Here is an 18,357-nt window from a genome sequence, read left to right as displayed (position 1 = left end):
TGCAGCAGGAGTTGAAAACTGTGGTGGTTACATCCATCTGCTAATTGTTGTAGGGCAATAATTACAGTAAAAATGCTCAATATTTTGATGATCTGAAACCTATACTGTAAATATCCATTTACAATGTAATGATTGTTTCATATACCATTTGGGGAATGTGCTGGGGGCATTGGAGGTTATCAGCTTCTGAGTGTTGGCACCAAGTCCTTCTCTTGATAAGAGTTGTGAGATCCATATTTACCAAGCTGGCAACCAGTAAGGTTTTGGAGGTTGAGAGATTTGGCTTTTTTCAACTACTACTGGCAGGAAAGTGGGAGGGCAGTAAGTAGATCTGTTACAATATGGAAGTTACACCTGACAATATTGGGATCTTCCAGAGAGCCTGGAGAGAGTGAAGCAAAAGGCTCAAGCTCCTTCTGCAGAAATTTCCTCTGAAAGCTAATGCCACCATGCTGAATAGCAGAGTTATTGTTGATCAACTCCTTTTGAAATAATGGTATGAAAGCTCTAAATAAAACAACAATGAACAAAAGAAGTTGTCATGTCCCATTTTTCATGTTCCTTTATCTTCCCAATATATAACAGAACTGATTACCTTTAGCATCTGCTCTGTTCCTCAAGGAAGCTGCCCAGTATGCAAGAACTTGTCTTGATAATTTTGCAATAGTTTTTTCTGCTTTTATTTCCTTTGAATAAGATGGATGGTATATTTATGTTAAAATCAGAGAAGTATTTATATTCAGCCTCTAAATGCCTGTATGTTTTTGAATTTTTGTGCTTAACACAGAATAAGAGCTTTAGGAAAATGAATATAATATGTTCTAAGGCAAAGCTAATTCTTGTGAAGTGGTTTGATTGCAAGAGTATAGCTTGATTGTAATTAAATCTGTTTCTTTCTTTTGGTCACCAAGTTATAATTAGAATTGAAATTATTTTTTCCTAATTAGATTGACTAGTTCTAAGCAAGATTTCCATGCTCACCAGAAGTATTCTGGAGCAGCTTGTATTTTAAAATGGGGTCCAAACTGTGAAACTTGATGATTCTTGAGGTTTTTTTTAATGTTTTCAGAATTTCTTTTGACAAGCCAGTATTTTCAGAAGGCCAGGAACCATGTTTGCAAAATTAGGATTAGTTTCTGTTTTGGTTGTTTGCTGACAACAACTGACTCAGGTTTAGTAATTCTGTAGACCACATTGTTTTAATTTCTTCTTTGCTGAATTCTGAGTGAATATTAATGAAGAGTTCTGTACGAAAAATTATGTGAGGGCAAAAGGTGATTTATGCTTCCTCTACTACTTTTAGAACTGGGTCAATTGAAGGATTCCCTATGGTAATACTTTTTTTCATTTCTGCTCCTACATTACAGTTTCAAAGTTCAAATTTGCATCTTAAGAGTACTTAGAAATTCAAGTTCATAGGATTAGGACAGGAAAAATTGACACAAATCCTGATTTGACTTTGCTAATGTGATATATGTGTTTGTGATGTTCTGCCTCAGGCATCTGACAGTGGTTAAATAATCTTAGAAAGTCAGGAAAAGACACTTAATTTTAATATGATTGAGTGCTTTCTTGAGCTGAAAGCTCACTGTAACCCTGGGTTTCAGTGGCTGACTAGGATGGAGAGAAGTAAAGTTCTTCAGGAAATTCTAAACAGAAAAGAAACCCAAGTATTTATCAGAGCTAATTATGAAATGTCACGTTAAATGCTGTTATGGCGGTGGTCTGATTATCTGGTCTGTATTCAAGGACTTGGAATTCCCTGTGACCTTCCTCCACTACATCCAAATGAATCTCTCAGCTGAAATACAGCTCAAAGGCTTAGGCAGCTTTTAAAAAGCTTCTTGGAGCTCTGTAACATTGTGAACTGAGAGTGGACAGAGGTGTCTCCAAGACAAGGTCCTTCTCCAGCTCCATCGTCTTTATCCTTAGGTCAAAAGGGGAGCTGAACTTTTCTGTAATTTTTGGGTAATTCCCACTGAGATGACTGATTTTTATTGATAAAACTCAGGCTAAAACAGTATCCTATAGTGCTGGTTTCTGTCCTATGTAGTTTCTATATTGCATATATTGTTGTCTAAACTGAGGCTTCTTCCCAAAACCAAAGATTGGTCCTGTAGATGAAGCAAGAGTACAAAAGATATGTAACTCACAGGCAAATTTCCCTAGAAAAGCTCTTCAAGGACTTTCAAACTGTTATTTTACTCTGACTATGTTTTACAGAGGACAAATGTAATTATGAATGGCTGTAGTATTTTCAGATCTGGAAGATACAATGTGCTATTATAATGCTCCTATGTAACATAGGTAGTAAAAGTATATTTTATTGAGCCTATTAATGTAGTTGTTTATTCTTTGGTGCAATTTAGAGTATGGGAAACATGCAACTAGATAATGTAGTCTGAAGAAAATAAGCTCCTGTAAATCCTTGTGCTTCTGCAGCATTCAGGTAGCCAATAGAGTGCTTATACTATAATACTGTCCAATACTATTAAGCTGTCTAATATAGTGTTCATGTATGGCTCCATTTGTTTATTGTGTTAAATAGAAATGCTATTTATAATTAAAGTGTTTATCAAATAAACATTTAACGTTATTAGTTTCCATTAGTGAGCAGAGGAAGGAAAATAAAACAGAGGACAGTAAAAAGAAAAACATGTCCTGTACAATATGACTTTCTTATTACAGAGTTCTACAGCCCCTGAGAGGTTTGACTTACAGGTCCTTGTTATGAAGTGCAGCTATAATTTTCACATGTTCAAGACCTCTAATATAACGCAATGACTGATGTACCCTTACAATGCTGCTACTGCATTGTTCCAAATCAGCCTAAAATGTAAGACACTTTAGTGCATGATTTAAAGGTAAGGGAGAATTTACCTTGTGTTTGATTTCAAAATCTCAGCGATGATATAAATGTGTTGTACTATACTTCTTGTTTCAGTAACATTTGAAAAAAAAAAAAAAAAACAAAAAACCCCAAACCCAAAAACCAAACCCAAACCAAAGGCACCCACAAAAAACCATGGCTGCAGCTGAAAGTGATACTAACCAAAATGTTCATTCTGAAGTACTGGGTACTGACGATTCAGATACTGTAAAAATAAACTGAGTTTTTAATTGTAAATTAAAGACATGAAACACTTTCAGTTTATTTACAGAGGAAACCTCTTCCTTCCTCATAAATTGCTGTGAGGGATCTGCTTGTGCCTAAAAAATGTAGATCTGACCAGGCTGGTCTTGCAGGTCTTTCTCACTGCAAGTGGGTCACCCAGTGTCTTACATAATCTGGAGCATATCTGAACACTTGGGGTAGCAAGACCCAAGTATTTGTACAGGAATTCTAAGATATGGGCTTTTGCAGCAGGAACAGATTTAGTGTTTTCTTTCTTACTTCCCTTTTTTCTTTTCTTTCCCACTATTTCAAGCTGCAGCAATGATCAGCTTAATTCTAGTATTTGAACAAGAGAGTCCTAGAAGCTGTCTCTAAGAAGCAATACAGCATTCAGTTTATCTTGTCTTCCTCTTTTAAGTTAATTTTGTTGCATTTCTGAGTACCTTGTCAAGGTGAATGTATCTGCACTTTGTGGATGTGTCCTGTTGTTTAGTATACTCTGTATAGAGACCTTTCCTGATACTGAATTGAAACTTTCTCTGACAACATTTTGTCTTAGAAAACACTCAAGAGACTCCTAAACAACCCTACTTATTTAATTCTTCTGTAGTCTCACTTCAGAAATTAAAGTTTAGAACTCAAAGACAAAACTATCTTTAAGGATTCAATACGTAATCTTTTCTATTTCCAAACTTGGAATTCCTCTGCTAAGGCATACAAACAAAGCTACAATAAGGAAATCTCCAGTGACAGAAATATAGGAAGGAATTATGGAAAACTAGACCATGAACAAAATAACTCTTTTAGATTTCAATTCAGGAAGTTGCTGAGGGTAAATTAAAATGAATTCTTCAGCTGGGGTTTTGGTGTCTTAGTTTCAGAAATTGTTAATGAAAATAATACCAACTATATATTTTACTTCTGCTGAAATGATTAAATAGGCTGCCCTCATGGACACTTGGACTTTTCCAAGGGAACGGGCCCAACAACTTTGGAGTTTGCAGGCCTGAAAAAAGAAAGACTTTCAGATGGAAATGAAAGGCAATCCTCATCCTCAATAGCTTAGTTACTTATAATTCATCTTAAGTGCATAAGGGAAATTAATATAGCCTTTGTGATGTCCATGTGAAGTTGTAAATGGAAAAGCCCACAATTCAGTCCATTGAGGGACTGTAAGAATATGTATGAATGAAGAGACACTGAACTTTCTTATGTAAACCTTAATGCTGAAAATCATAAAACATTTCCTTAGAAGACTGAAATGCCTCTTTAATCTATAAAGAAATCTGACCTGTGTTGAGAATTAGTTACAGAAGCTGAAGTTAATAGTGCTTTCTCTGGCTTTGAAGTTTTGTATTTATATTCAACTAGCTAACAGCTAGCTGAACATGATCAGCCTAGATCGTTCCACCAATGATATTTATCACACGAGTGCAACACAAAACACCTGGGCCATTTGCCTTCCTTAGGAGTGCTTAACTGTGTTGGACTCAGCAGGATGTATACACAGTAGAAATTTGGAAAAGGCTTTTTGTTTATACTAAAATAGATAGTTGAGTTAATTATGAAATGGAAGTGGTGATTTTTAGATACTTCAAATAAATGCCAATTTCTCCTTATGTTTTTAAGCAGCTTGGAAGAACTATGCCAATTTCTCCTTATGCTTCTAGAAGTTTGGAAGAACTATGCAATGGTAGCTCTTAAAATACTGCTGAAAGTTTTCCTCATAGAAGTCATCATACATTGTGAACTGCCAGTTTTCTGCTAATTTCATGGCTGTGACTTCAGAAGCCCCAAAATCCACTAGGCAGTGATTTTAATCTTTATTTAGGAGTCACTTTTAGCTAATATTGTTTAAATTCTCTCTGCCTCCCTATTTTCCTTCCCCCCTCTTCCTTCTGTCAGCCCTTCATCCATTTGCCTTAAAGGCCCAGGGTGGATGAGTCAGTGATTCCAATCTTTATTTGCTTAGATACCAACTCCCTTTTAGGCATAACATTATCATGCTTTATCTCAGTAGGTAGTCATGCTTTTTGAACAATTTTGACATCTGGAACTTTCTTTTATTAGACGTAGACTGCTGTATTCCTTTCTATAGCAAAAAAAAAAAAAAAAGGCATGATCTCTGGGTATGCTTTTTGAAAAAATCCAAAACACAAACAACCCAGTTCTTGGCTGCACAGATATCACCAATCCAATGAATAGACAAACTGGTTTAAGCTTGTGTGGATTTCTCACTTTCTTGTCTACTTCTTGGTTGTTCATTTATCTGTGGTCACTTGAACATGGGTCTCCTTGCCTTCCTGCCTCTCCCTGATCCTCACCTGCTCTGCACATCCAGGAAACCCTGAATGCTGGCCCTGCCAGACCTTGTGGCTCTGATTTTACCTGGTGTGACTTGACAGTCTGGAGGGAAGCTGGAAGTATATCTCTCCCTTGCTAATAGTATGTCTCTCTCCTAAAGAACAAACTGCAGATATCTCGAATAAGAAAGGCTGAAAAGCTAAAAAGCCTGATAAGAAGCAGACCTTTCATGCTGCCACCACAGCAACAGCTGAGTCCTCCAGCAGGCACAAAATGTTTCTGAAGCACCCCTAAATGCCACAATTGCTTGATGCTCTGGAGCTGCAACCATATGCCCAGATGAGGGGTGTCTCACTTGGAGGATGTGGAGAGGGAGGGAACATTTTTCACCCTTCTTAATTCTCTCTTCATCTGTCAAGCCAGGAGAAACCTGGAAGGGGTATACATGATGGTATTGTTCTGTGTTAATTATTTTCTAATTAGCCAGAACATTGAAAATGCTTCTGTCTCTTTAAAATGGTGTGGTATTTTGTGCTGTGGCTGCTACCAAACATGAAGTCATTTGAGTGAACGGAATAACTTCATGTGTGTTGAGGTGTGAGGTGACCTCATTATTCCTAAATCTGTTCCTGTTTCGTAGCACTCCCTATTCAGCTCTACTCTTTCAGCTGCTCAAGTGTTTTTATTTCTGCTCTGATTATGTAACAGATTTTTTGAAATGTCAGAATCACAGCAACATAAGTTGGTTAGTTGAACCAACCTGGCAGAAATTTAGCTGCTCATAGATAAGACAATAATAGAGCAATATTAAACAGGGTTTGTGGCTTAATAAGATAAGAAGTAATACTTAACAGATTTTACTTTGATGGAAGGCTGTTCATTAATGCAAGACATGCTTCATTCCAACTGAGACTTCTGGTAAAGACATTTAAAAAATTATCATTTTGCCTTTGCTTTCACAATGTCAGCACTTCAGAGAAGTATTGTGTTAAAAACTGACAAATGGTATTCCTTGTCTGCCTTCAGAAGGAAGTGTCATGGGGAGTGTTAGTATGCACTCTGCAGTCTGTGCTTGCTCCAGGGCAGAGGGGCACATTTCCTAGGAGATGTTTCTCCCTTCAACCCTTTATGCTTTTGCTTTTGCTGAGGATATGCTGCTGGAGCTGCTCATCTGAAAGTGGAGCACCTGTCCACTCTCAAGGAAACAGAAGTCTTTCTCAAAGCTCACTCAGTGGGCTCAAGGCAGCCTTGCTGGTCATACTTAGCAGAGTTTCTTTGAAGAAGGAGATTAGATGACTACATGGCAAATGCCATACATTGACAGGTTTTTTTTATGCTAACTTGAAAGTTTTACCATTCAGACCTCCAGCATTTAAGGGGCACCTGAGAAACAAGATTCCAACTACGCTGCTTGAGAACTCTCTGTCACCTCCTGAGTAGCTCCTGTGGGACATGTTTCTCTAAATAATGCATTCCCACCTTTTGTACAATTAACCACTCATCAGAAACTTCCTGGCTCCAGTGGTTTTTGCCTGCTTCATTCTCTGCCACTCTCTCTTGATTTCTTTTACTAGCTTAAATATTCTCCGCTGACTGCATGTAGCTTTGGAGCACTTGAGTGAGTTGGGTTTTTAACAAGCAGGTAAGTTTTCTGACAAAGTGTGTTATCTGAGTTAAAGGTTTAGTGCCTATGCCAAATATATGCTTGCATTAATAACCTCCACATCTACAATTATATATAACAAGCTTTATAAGTCCCACTGCCTCCATTTCCCATTGCACTGAAAATAAATCAAGATGAAATTTGAAGTAAACTAACCTGGGAACGGGATGCAAATATTTCAGTTTGGCATTGTGCATGGCATTGCTATCAATTCAGGAAAAATGAAGACCTTTTAAATGTCTACTGCATTATGCTTTTCAGCTATTAAAACCTACTTTAATGTAAGAAAATTGAAGGAAAATACTTTTTCTCTTTACACTTGGCATTGTTTGATTTTGTCACTTCACCTTTCAATCCTCTTTCATTTAATGTTTTGATGCGTAACAAATGCTTATGTTTCAATTTTCATCCCTGTTTAAACAGAGAAAGGCTGTGACACTGGGAGCAGGCAGTTTGGGTGTGACTGAGATGAAGCTGATATTAGGAAATTATAGGGAGAGAGGTTCCTGCCTCTTCATTACCAGATTATTTCACCACTTATTTCATGCTTGTTGTCTGAGCGATGCTGCTTCCCTTTGATAACCTTGTGTGACAATTAAACACTACTAATTGTCCTCAGCTAGGAGGCTGTTCTGTGGTCATTCATGCACCTCCAGCTTTGTTGCTAGATTAGGTAGTCCCTCTAAGAGAGGTACCTCTCAACACCTGTGCTTTTCAGTATTGCAATATTCATCTGCTGGTCTCCAAGGTGAATCTTAGCCATGGGGTTTGAAGTGCAAAGGACCTGAATAGCTACAGAATGTGCTCAGGGCAGTGACCATGCCTGAGTCCAGAGAGTGTTTGCTCAGGTACCTGTGTAGCCTTTCTGATGGTCCTGAGCCCTATTGTAAGCTGTCATGGACTTAATTAACCCTGGCTTGCTGGCTGCTTGGAGGGAGAATAAATCCAGTGTTGTGCTGCAGGAGGAAGGCTGGGTGGAGTGATTTATTTGCTGAAGAGAATCTTGGTCTGTCAGGTGTTGGAGTGAAGAAAGTAGCCCTTATAGATGGGTCAAAAAGTAATTTCATCTTTCCAGTCTCCTTTTTTTTTAAGCTTTTTGTAATTAAAAATTAAATTGGGTGAAAGTCATTCTCTTGGTTCCTGAGAATGTATCATTAGTGAAATAAAATGTGTCCCTAAAGAAAGAAGTTGCTGAAGTCATTATTACACATAAATCTTGGCATATCTGCCAAAACAAATCTGTATGACATACCTCAGAGGAGAAAGCAACAGGGGGATACTACTCTCAAGCTCTTTATTTTATCTTCTCTCATTTCCAGTTCAATCCCATTTGTTTGTGTTCAGGGGGATTACTCTGTGTGTCAGTATTTGCAGTGCTTAAAAAAAACGGACGGCTAAGCAGTCTGGGATTCTTAAATGTTTCTCCACATACACTGTTTTGAATTGACACAGAGGGAGATTTGAAAAATGAGATACTATTAAATGCACTATGTACAATAGATTAATTAAAATTCCTCTATGTTGAAGGCTTTATCTTACTTCAGGGGTCTCTGCAATTGATATGAATATGCCAAGGACCTCTGTTGAAACTAGATGACAACCAGAAACTTTGGTTTCACATTGAGAAAGCACAATTTTGTTTAGATCTTAAATTTTATGAGAAAATTTTTCATCTAAACACTTTTAGGATATGAAGGCCTAAGCTTAGCAACTTGTTCCTGGTCTTTGAGTAAAACTTGTAAGACATGATTTTGAACAAATGCCAAGCAAGATTCAAAAAGGCATCACTAAAATATTAATTTCCTGTAGAGGATTTTACTGCATGATAAGCTACCTGGTTCCCAGGAGATTTGAAAATCAGATCTCCCATTTCTCTGCCAAACTGGGAGCACAGCTTCACTGGGTATCTTTTCCCATGAGCCCTGGTTGCTAAGGTCTGTTTGTGGAAGACTGCCACCTTTGTGAAAGGAGCTACTGGAGCCATGGGAAGTTCTACCCTGTGCACAGAGAAGTAGGATTTGGCTCAGCCAGTGTAGACTGAGAACTGCATAATGAAGCTCTTTTAGGGTTTATTCAAAACTTTATTGCTTTCTAAGAGGAATTTGCATCATTGTTTCTTCTTTCATGAGAAATAATATAGACTTGTGCTTGTCTCCCTTTCATGGCACTATAAGATGCTTCAGGAAATACTGGTGTGTAGCATAAATTGCCTCCAGATGTCATGGTAGTTACTGACATTAAATTATTCTTGTCTAGATGAAAACACGGATAATATAATATCAGGAGTTTTCTTACTTTTTAAGAAAACACTACTGTTATTCATAGCACCTATAAAGGGTTGTCTAGTAGTCCCAGTTTACCATATTGCCCTTGTGGGAAGGTAATGCTATTTTTGGCTTTGTGGGTGGGGAAGACTGAGCAGAAACCAGCTGTATAAACTAATGTACCAAATGAAAGATCAGCTGGGAAGTCTTATCTCTCAATCTGAAATAATCTTAGCTGTTGCTGGTTGAAATCTCCCTTAGCATTTTCCACAGGGAAAGTGCTAAATAAGAACAGAGTGCTGAAATACATGCCCAGCTTAATTTGTAAGGCTGTTCCTACAAGCTTCCTATCACATTACAATATGTCCTTCAGAGTTCTCTTTAAAATCACAACAAAAATAGCCAAACAAGTCCTTCTCTTTGGTGATTTCATGGCTTCTGTTTCTTCCTCAGAGAAGATCAAGTCTGAAGTTTCTCTGACTTCGTCTGAAATTGTAGGCATGATCAATTTGTTTAAGAAACCTTGTAAGTACTTGACTGCTGGAGCACATGATGTCCTGTCATTCAAAAGCTCACTGTTAAGTTTCTGTGGCTTAGTCTGGAACACTTCCAGCAGGGAGCTGGCTGAGGGGGGAATGTGCTGTGCTTCTTGTTTTTGAGTAGGAGCTGCTGCTAATGTATGTGCTGCTTTTGTCCATTTTTTATGGCAGGTAGAATAAATACTGTACGTGTGAAGCACAGTCAAATTCAAACCAGAGAGGTTATTCTGGTTAATGTTTTTGCCCTGAGGCATGACCTGGGGGTTTCTGCTCCACTGTGGGAAACTTTACTCCTCCATTTATGTCATGTCAAATGCTGTGCTTTACCACGCCTTTTGAAATGGTTCTTTTAACTGAAGAAAGTTTAGAATTTATGGATTTAAATTTTTAAGCAAATAGAAAAATACATGCTTTTTTATGGTCATCTGTTATTATTTTTCAAAGTTGTCAGAAAGTTTGTTATTTTAATTGTATTTTAAAGTTTGTTATTTAAATTGTTATTACTACTGTAGTTTTAATTTTGATGGGTTTTCCTATGTCAGTTCTCAAATATCTTTCAGTTGCTCTGATACTGACTTGACATAATTCCATTTTTATTTTTTGCATTGGATTTGCAGGGATTCTTCAACAAATTCAGAATTTATTTGAGTTAAATGTGAATGGACTGAAGCAGTGTAAAGTTTGTACTTCTGTGTAAATAGCAAGCATGCTGTCAAGCAATGGCATTGGATTCATGTAGTGGTGTCCTGTTCACCTGTTTGTTTGGGGGGGGTTGGGGAGGGGGGAGTTTGGGGACTAGGGGCCATCCAAAGTGTTTATAATAAACAAGACTTGCTTTTACTGTGACATGATGGTTAACACTGTAATATGACTAAAGCTTTAGTCTCTTTTCAGATTTCCCCATTATGTATCTATTCCAGTTCAGAAGTAAATGGTGTCTGTGTTTCCTCTGGACTGCATGGTGTTCTGCATGAGCTTGTGGTACTGAAAAGGCATTAAGGGGGAAAAGACTCTCACTTGATCACCAAGTGCCCTTCAGAGCAAGGCATGGAGCGCCCCTGTCACTGACAGTCAGGTTGGATGCTCTCCCAGGGAAAGAAAGGAGAAAGAAAGGAATGTAAAAAAGCCTTTACTTCTCAACAATTAATTTAATCAGCTTCAATTACAGATTTAAATGATGGAAGTGGTACGAAGACTTACTTTGCATGTACTGTTGAGGAATTCATGTAGGAAGAAGAGACACAAGTGTTTGAAATACCTGGCTAGCTCTCTGTTGTCATCTGTTAATAATTCACATGGCTCTTTCATTTCTATTTTGTTGAGAAAAAGAGAGTAGGCTTGACACAAAGAAGCTCTTAACTTCCTTTGTAAAGGAGTGGGAGTACAGTGTGTCCATTCAGTGCAAAGAAAAGAATTTACTTTTGTGAAGTTTTCAGACTTTTTTAGTTTTCTTTTTGAAGGCAGCTTCACCAGTGGACTGTGGGAAGGAAGCTCTGTTTCTCATGTGGCTTTTACACTTGTGTTAGCTATTATTAGTTAAGCCATAACTGAGCTGTCATAACTGAGCTGCAAATTTCAGGCCCAGACTTTCCCAGAGTTTGGTGCCTGCTTTTATAGGGAATTATTTGCTCTACAGTTACCACCAAATAAAATGGTGCATTGCTGTCTTGCCTTATACTGGGTTTGTGGTGGATCTCTGTAGAGTACCACCACAGAGGCTTAAAAAACGCTGGCAGACAGCTGCAGGGGATGAGACTCATTCAATGTCATTGAGACACTTCTCTGAAAGCTGCTGTTCTAGGAAACCTTTGCCTGTAACCACTGCCTTGTGTAATTGGAAAAGGATTAGCTAAATTACATATGTTTTCTCTGAGGGTACTTGTGTTTCATGGATGGGATTAAAAGCAGAAAGGTAGAGAATATCTACAGTTTGCCAGCATTCCAGCTGAAGTGAGTGATGACATTTCTGCATGCTTTGGTAGTCTTGTTCACAGAACCTGCTTCCCTGCTAGGGCTTTATTTTGTCTTTAAGTCTCTTTTCTATCCTAGTATGTGCAATGGTTTCCGAACTCCCTTCTGCTCAACAAACTTACCCTGGGTAAAGAGCAAGTTTTGAAAATATTATGCAATTAAAATCTTGTTGGTAATATCTTACCTGGGATGTTTGTTTGTTTCTGTTTCCCTAAGAAGGATACATCTTATAAAGAGGTAAGTATGACTAACCTTACTCCTGCATAAGTATTAGGAGAAATCTAGAAGATGAGAATGTGAACACAGCTGATTTATTTATTCAAAATCTCTCTACTTAGGATAATAATGCTTGCTATAGATGGAACATGAAGTTTTAATAGCTAGTGGGTGGAGACAGACACTAATTGTCTCACCCGGTCATTTGTAATGAAGGCATCCATTATTTTTGTCCTTTAATATTTCTTTCAGAAAAGCTGGGATGGATTGTCTGCCTGCCTGTCCCCATGGGTCAGGGCTGAATTGCAAATTACTCCTCTGCTGCTTGAGCAGACTGGCTGCTGTTGGAAATGTGACACTCAGCTATGTGGAATTCTTGTCTGTAGCAAACTTGCCACGTCTGCATTCATTTTTCCTAAATTACTAAACAACTTACACTTAATGAGTTTCAACTAATTAGTACCTCTTGCTTTGCTATACTTGTAAAATTATACTTCCAGTAAAATGCCTCATGAACTAATTAGATATCTTAACCCAGTTGACTTTTGTCCTGTTGTTTACTGGTTTCTTACTAGATAGTGAGATTAAAATCTTGTCATCTTACTTCAAAGATGCAATCTCTTCATGTTCTTCTCCCATTACAGACTACATTTAATTCTTATTCTGGAATGCTGTTTCCCTAAATGAGGCGTCCTCTTTATCCTGTGGAGCAGAGTGCCTGTCCCATTTCACAACATAGCCCAAAGCAGGGATGACCAGCTGCTCTCTGGCTACCCTTGCCCCAGCTGATGACTCGGGTGCTGAGGATAATAAGAGGCTGACACTGCAGAGGGTGCTTGGGGTATCCTGCAGAACAGGTACAGACAAACCTTACCAGTCTGGTGGCAGGGCAGGGCAGGAACACACGGCTGTTCTCAGTGAGGTCAGGTCCCCAGCACTTACAAGCTATGGCATGGAGCCCACTCCAGCAGAGGAAAGTCCTGGTTTGGCTAGGCTGCCTTGGGGGCTGTGCCCTTGCCCATGAGCACCTTGAGGGGCTGTGGATCTTGGAACAAAAACTGTTTTCAGTAAAAGAAACAAAGCAAAGTAAACCCCCTTCTCCCTTCAGTTTGGGTTGGTTCTGGTAGAGCCCAAGTACTGCTGGTGGTGCCTGGGGAACACTACTGTGTGTGTTCCCCAGGACAGAGGGCTTCAGAGCTGCTGCTGCTGCTGCTCGGGACCCTGCTGTGCTGTAAGCACTGTGTTTCCACCATGGCTGCAAAGGGTGATGCCTTCAGAGAGTTTGTTTCTTGGGGACTCTGAGGACTTTTCTATGGGAAGTTTTGTGGGAGACAGTTTAAGTAAACATTTGCTATCGCAAGGAAGCCACACAGAATGCTGTATCTTCTGATACTTCCGGGGACCTTACACACATTTTAACAGCCATGCTTTCTTCCCTCTTTCTTGGTCCCAACTAATTTCAAATCCTTTGATTAAGGGGCTTTTGGCTTCCTTTACAGTGATGTGCAGTGCATGTGGTGTCCATGCAGCTAGTGGACTGCCTTAAGTGCTGCCAGGCTGAAACACTGGCCAGCTGGCAGGCCTGCAGCTGGCTACCAGTTGCATGGATGTACAGATCCCCAAGGCACCTTGAGGAGGAGCAGATACAGGTAGATAACCCATTTCACCTTCTATCCCCTTGCACTTTGTTCTGAATATTTTATTTAAATAAAACTGGTGAAAACATTTCCCTCTGCTTTTAGAAGAACTTCATAAATATATTACAGTATTTTTAAAAGCCATTCAAGTAGGTGTTTATTGCAAAGTAGTGGAGGTGGGTCTCTTCTCCCAGTCAAGGGACAGGACAAGAGGACAGTCTTAAGCTGCACCAGGGGAGGTTTATCCTGGACATTAGGAAGAAGTTCTTCACAGAAGGGTTGATTTGGGATTAGAACGGGCTGTTCAGGGAGGTGGTGGAGTCACCATCCATGGAGGTGTCAAGGAAAAGACTGAATGTGGCACTTAGTGCCATGGTCTAGTTGACAAGGTGGTGTTAAGCCATAGGCTAGACTTGATGATCTCAAAGGTCCTGTCCCACCTAAATGATTCTGTGATTCTGCAAAATCTCACTGCTGTCTTATTTTCTCCTGTTTGATTAAGTGGCTATCCAGATACTATCTGGATTGCCTTACCATTAGTGAAGATTTAGAATACAATGTGAGTGATGTCCTTACAGGAATCTGTTTACCAAGCTCAAGTACAGATATTTTAACATTTTTTAGTCACATGTCTGACTGTGATTTCTGAAGTGGTGCATTAAAAGTAAGTAGCAGCTGCCCTCCTTTTAATGAATACATATAAATATGTATATAATGCCAGGTATGCATTCTTCCAGAAGGTTTTTTTTTCCAAATACATCAGTGATCTACTGTATGCAAGTACATGATAAATTTTATGTACATGTAAGTTTCTGCACTAATTTTAATTCAGCATTTATTTGAACATCAATAAACCAGTGATTTCTCAAGTGATGCAGCAGATCAGTTGTCATTAGCTAATTTTCAGTTTACAGTCTGAAACACTAAAATTGTTTGTGCAAGTTCATCAGCCAGAGAGCAGATATGTGTAGTATTAACTGTGACCAAAGCAGAACAAATTGCATTTGTTCAGAGTAATGTTTTCTGCAAACACAGTATGAACAATCCATATCCTGTGAAATATATGTCATCCCTCTACCATCAGATAGAGACATACCTGATAAATCAAGCCAAACTAACTATTTTTTCTGATGTGGTGTGTTTGTTAATTTTAGGGTTTGTCTTCAAACAATCTACAATGTAAGAACAGGAAAACGAAAAGGAGGGAATGTGCTTCTTCTTGCAATTGAGACATATCCTCTGGTGGAAAATCCTGGAGGAGATAATATTCTGCATTGGCACTACAATGCATTCCTGCTCTGCAACTGGCATTTTTCTTTCTTCTGTATAATATGTAGGACTTAATCTGAAAAAGTCAAAAAAAGGGTGGGAGAAGCCTAAGCTTAATTTGTACTCTGTGGAAAGTTACCCTCCTATTGTTGACAGCTCTGTCACTTCATATATCTAAATTAAATGGTTCTTTCCTCTGACTGTCCTGGGTGGGTGTTACTGCACATATGGCTTTTGGGCTTTAGTCTGCTCTTCAAAAGGATGATGAAGATTAGCATAGTCATTTAGAGCATCAGGATTTTTCAGAAAATGCAGTAGAAACTTGGCATAAGGAGGGGATCTAACAGAGGGCCAACAGAGAGCACTGGAACGAATGTTCTCTTCACCCAGGACTTTTAGATGTGTTACTTTTCCTCTTTTCTAAGCCCACAGGAAAAAAACAACAGCTATGGTCATTTCCATACTCATATTTGACAAATCTTTCAAAGACCTTCATGTGAGCAAGGTTTCAAAAAGTAGAACTTGGATTTACTTTGAGATGCTTTGCATTATCTCAGTGTCAAAATATGTCACAGAGAGAGATGTGGGCATCTCTGGAGGATATTTGGTCACATAATAGAAACTGATTGCATTTAAAATATTTCATCTTGTTTATTATATTTGTACCATTAGAATTATTTTCAAACTTGCATGTGTTACTGTAACTCTAGGTGATGCTTTACAGAGATGGAAAAACTGACTCAGCTACTGAGTGCTTGTAGTCCAGTAAGTTAAGAGTGGATACAAAGCAAGTAAAAAGGGTTAAAACTCAGTATGTGTTCACCTCTCTCTTCTGATCCCAGCCTTTTCCCAAATTTGCTCTCTGATATTTTTTACAGTGAGTGCTCTTTGACCTTGAGTTTTATGAGTAGAGCAGGGGTATCAGGTGGAAGGGAGTTTATGCAGAGTGTAAAGAAGTGTGTGATGTCAGAGCAGCAGTTAAGGAGGGGAGATAAATGCGGTTTGGTCAACATGGGCTTCCTCTGACTCTCATTGTGGACTTCCCTTAACTGGACAGTCAGGGCACCCTGTACCAAGCTGCTCGCAGGGATCCAAAATTTGCTTCAGCAGCTAGGAAACAAGTATTTAGAGCTGCTGACATGGACCCCAGCTTCCATCCACGCTAGATAGACAGACCCTGGCACCAGTCAGATCCAGGACAGAATTTCTGTTCCTTGGTCTTGCCACTGGACTGGAGCAGCTGGAAGGTGTCTGGTCTGCCAAAAGACACTCTGTACAGGTAACATTTTCTGGAGTGATGTTGCATCACGAGACACAGCACTGGCTGGTCCCTGGGGCTGTCACAGCTGCTGCAGCCCCTCAGAGAATGGCAGACACAGCCTGCACTCAGTGTCTTTCCAAGGTTTGCAAACTGCATACTTGAATAGTTTTCACTTGAAAGCCCATCTTGATGTCATATCCTGCAATCTACAATGCATTAAATTCCCTTGGCTATAGTTCTGTTTAAGCATCCTCACTAGCACATGGGACCTTGTGATTTGCCTGGCCACCTGAGTCCCCTCTGTTCTTTGTTCTGGCATGTAGTAAATGGTAAATAAATTCCAATGTGGGTAAGTGATGTTTCAGAGAAAAGGCTGTCTCCTTTCTCAGTGAAGTTTAATCATGCTCACCTTGTGTGGCTAAATTTGATGTATTTCAGCAGTATAATGAGAACAATGCTTTGTATTCTCAGCACAGTGAGACAATGTGTGATTAGTGTGATCAGTCACATCATGGTCTGGCAAATCCTCGCCTGGAACCAAAGCGGCATGAAAATGGGAAATAGTTTCTTCCCTTTGCTCTCATTACCTAAAGGCAAGATGTTTTGAAAGGAAATATCTGGTTGTCTTAGTTAGGAATAGAGAGAGTTGTACTTTTGTGCAAAGGCCATTTTGGATTTGAATAATTTTATGTGGTTTTTTAAGTGTTTGGGTTTATAAATGTTTGAATATCATCTCTTTATGGCTGCTTCTCTTCTCCTTTTTAATTTTGCTTCTTCATGAGTAAATTCTAGCCTCATAAAATAGGACAGTGAGGGAGATTTCATTTAGCATCACAGTAGTATGATGGATTTTTTTTCTATTTTGATGTTACAGAATTTATAAAGAAACATTTCTTAATATTTCTACTTGGAGTAGAAATCTTACTTGGTTAACATTTGAAACATTTCAAATAACACTGCTTCTACTTACTAGTGTTATATGTTATTATACTCAGTGTTAGCCAAATAACTGTGATGGCAAAGTACATCTGAGTGTTCTATGAAGTGAGTATTCTAAGTTTTGCAAATATCAGAAGAAAGCTATTCAAGATAGCTATTTATATATAGATATTTATAGGTAGATCTAAAAGGTAAAATTTCATCGGATTTCTCTGTTTTCCAGTCAGTAAGTGCTTCAAGTGATGTCTCACTCCTCTAGTTTTAATTCTTGAAAGCAAAGGCAAACCAATCCCCTGAATCTTATTATTCTGTATATTTTGATACATTGATGACAAGATGAGGAATTGAGTCAATTAGAAGCTCCTTTTCTAAAGCAGACCTAGTGTTTGAGAAAGTTGCCAGAACTTCAACCTGAAGATTTTCAGTCCTCTTTCTATGACAAAAATGTTTTACTTGCATCTTTTGTCTGTTCTTGGCCTGGGTGGTGAAGAAAACCCAGGGTGAGGGCTCCAGTGTGGATGTGGAAAAGCAGGTAGATGTTCCTGGTCCTGTCTTTAATTTGCTCTTTCTGTGTAAAAGTTGTTTGAGATTTGCCTTTGTGCCTCAGCCTGTCCCTGCTCACTGTATGGGAGCAGGTGATGGATCAGGAGCAGCTAGGTTAGGTGTGTGCAATGCTAGTATAATTAGTGATTAATTCTGATGATCAGTTTTATCTCCATGCTCAAAATCTTGTTTCTGAGATAGCTGGTAACAGTGTTGGTTAAGTGTTTGCTCAGGTAGAGCTTTTTTGATAGCATTGCAGTCAATATTAAAACACTAATTATATCCTTCAGCTGATAGTGGTCTATGTTACAAAAAACAGAAATTTCTAAAAAAACTAGAAATGGCCATCTTACCCTGGTGCTCAAAAGGGTGCCCAGTGCAGACTGGAATAAGGGAGTGCCAGCAGGCGAGGTGGCAGTGCAGCACGGGGGTGTTCTCTGGGCCGTGCCAAGGTGAGGCTGTGATGCTGGGGACGAGAGAGGGACAGGAGGAGCTGCAGGCTACACTCAAGAAGCTGGCTATCCTCTCCTGCTGACATGCCCAGAACAACATGGAGAATGTCTCAGTGTTCTTCTGCTCTTCCTTGAGGAGGATGATAATTTGGACCTGTGTATGCAGTGAAAGCTGCTCAGACAA

General features: G+C 39.0%; 1 protein-coding gene across 3 annotated transcripts in view; it reads left to right on the top strand.

Moving 5' to 3' along the window:
- CRACD (capping protein inhibiting regulator of actin dynamics) overlaps positions 1 to 18,357 on the top strand; it is a 129,589-nt gene that overhangs the window by 63,969 nt on the left and 47,263 nt on the right. Inside the window, exon 3 of one of the 3 annotated variants that reach the window (XM_064418090.1) lies at positions 9,800 to 9,871. The exons of 1 other annotated variant lie outside the window; for it this stretch is intronic. In XM_064418090.1, coding sequence (XP_064274160.1) covers positions 9,847 to 9,871 — 25 coding nt within the window. In that variant the 5' untranslated portion in view covers positions 9,800 to 9,846. Of the gene's footprint in view, positions 1 to 9,799; positions 9,872 to 13,571; positions 13,722 to 18,357 lie in introns of those variants that run through there. One more of the 3 variants, XM_064418091.1, reaches the window with a different exon arrangement.

The sequence above is a fragment of the Passer domesticus genome, chromosome 4 (assembly GCF_036417665.1).
Source record: "Passer domesticus isolate bPasDom1 chromosome 4, bPasDom1.hap1, whole genome shotgun sequence".
NCBI classification, from domain to species: domain Eukaryota; kingdom Metazoa; phylum Chordata; class Aves; order Passeriformes; family Passeridae; genus Passer; species Passer domesticus.
Note: the sequence above shows the minus strand (reverse complement) of the source record. Positions and strands in the feature narration are given on the sequence as shown.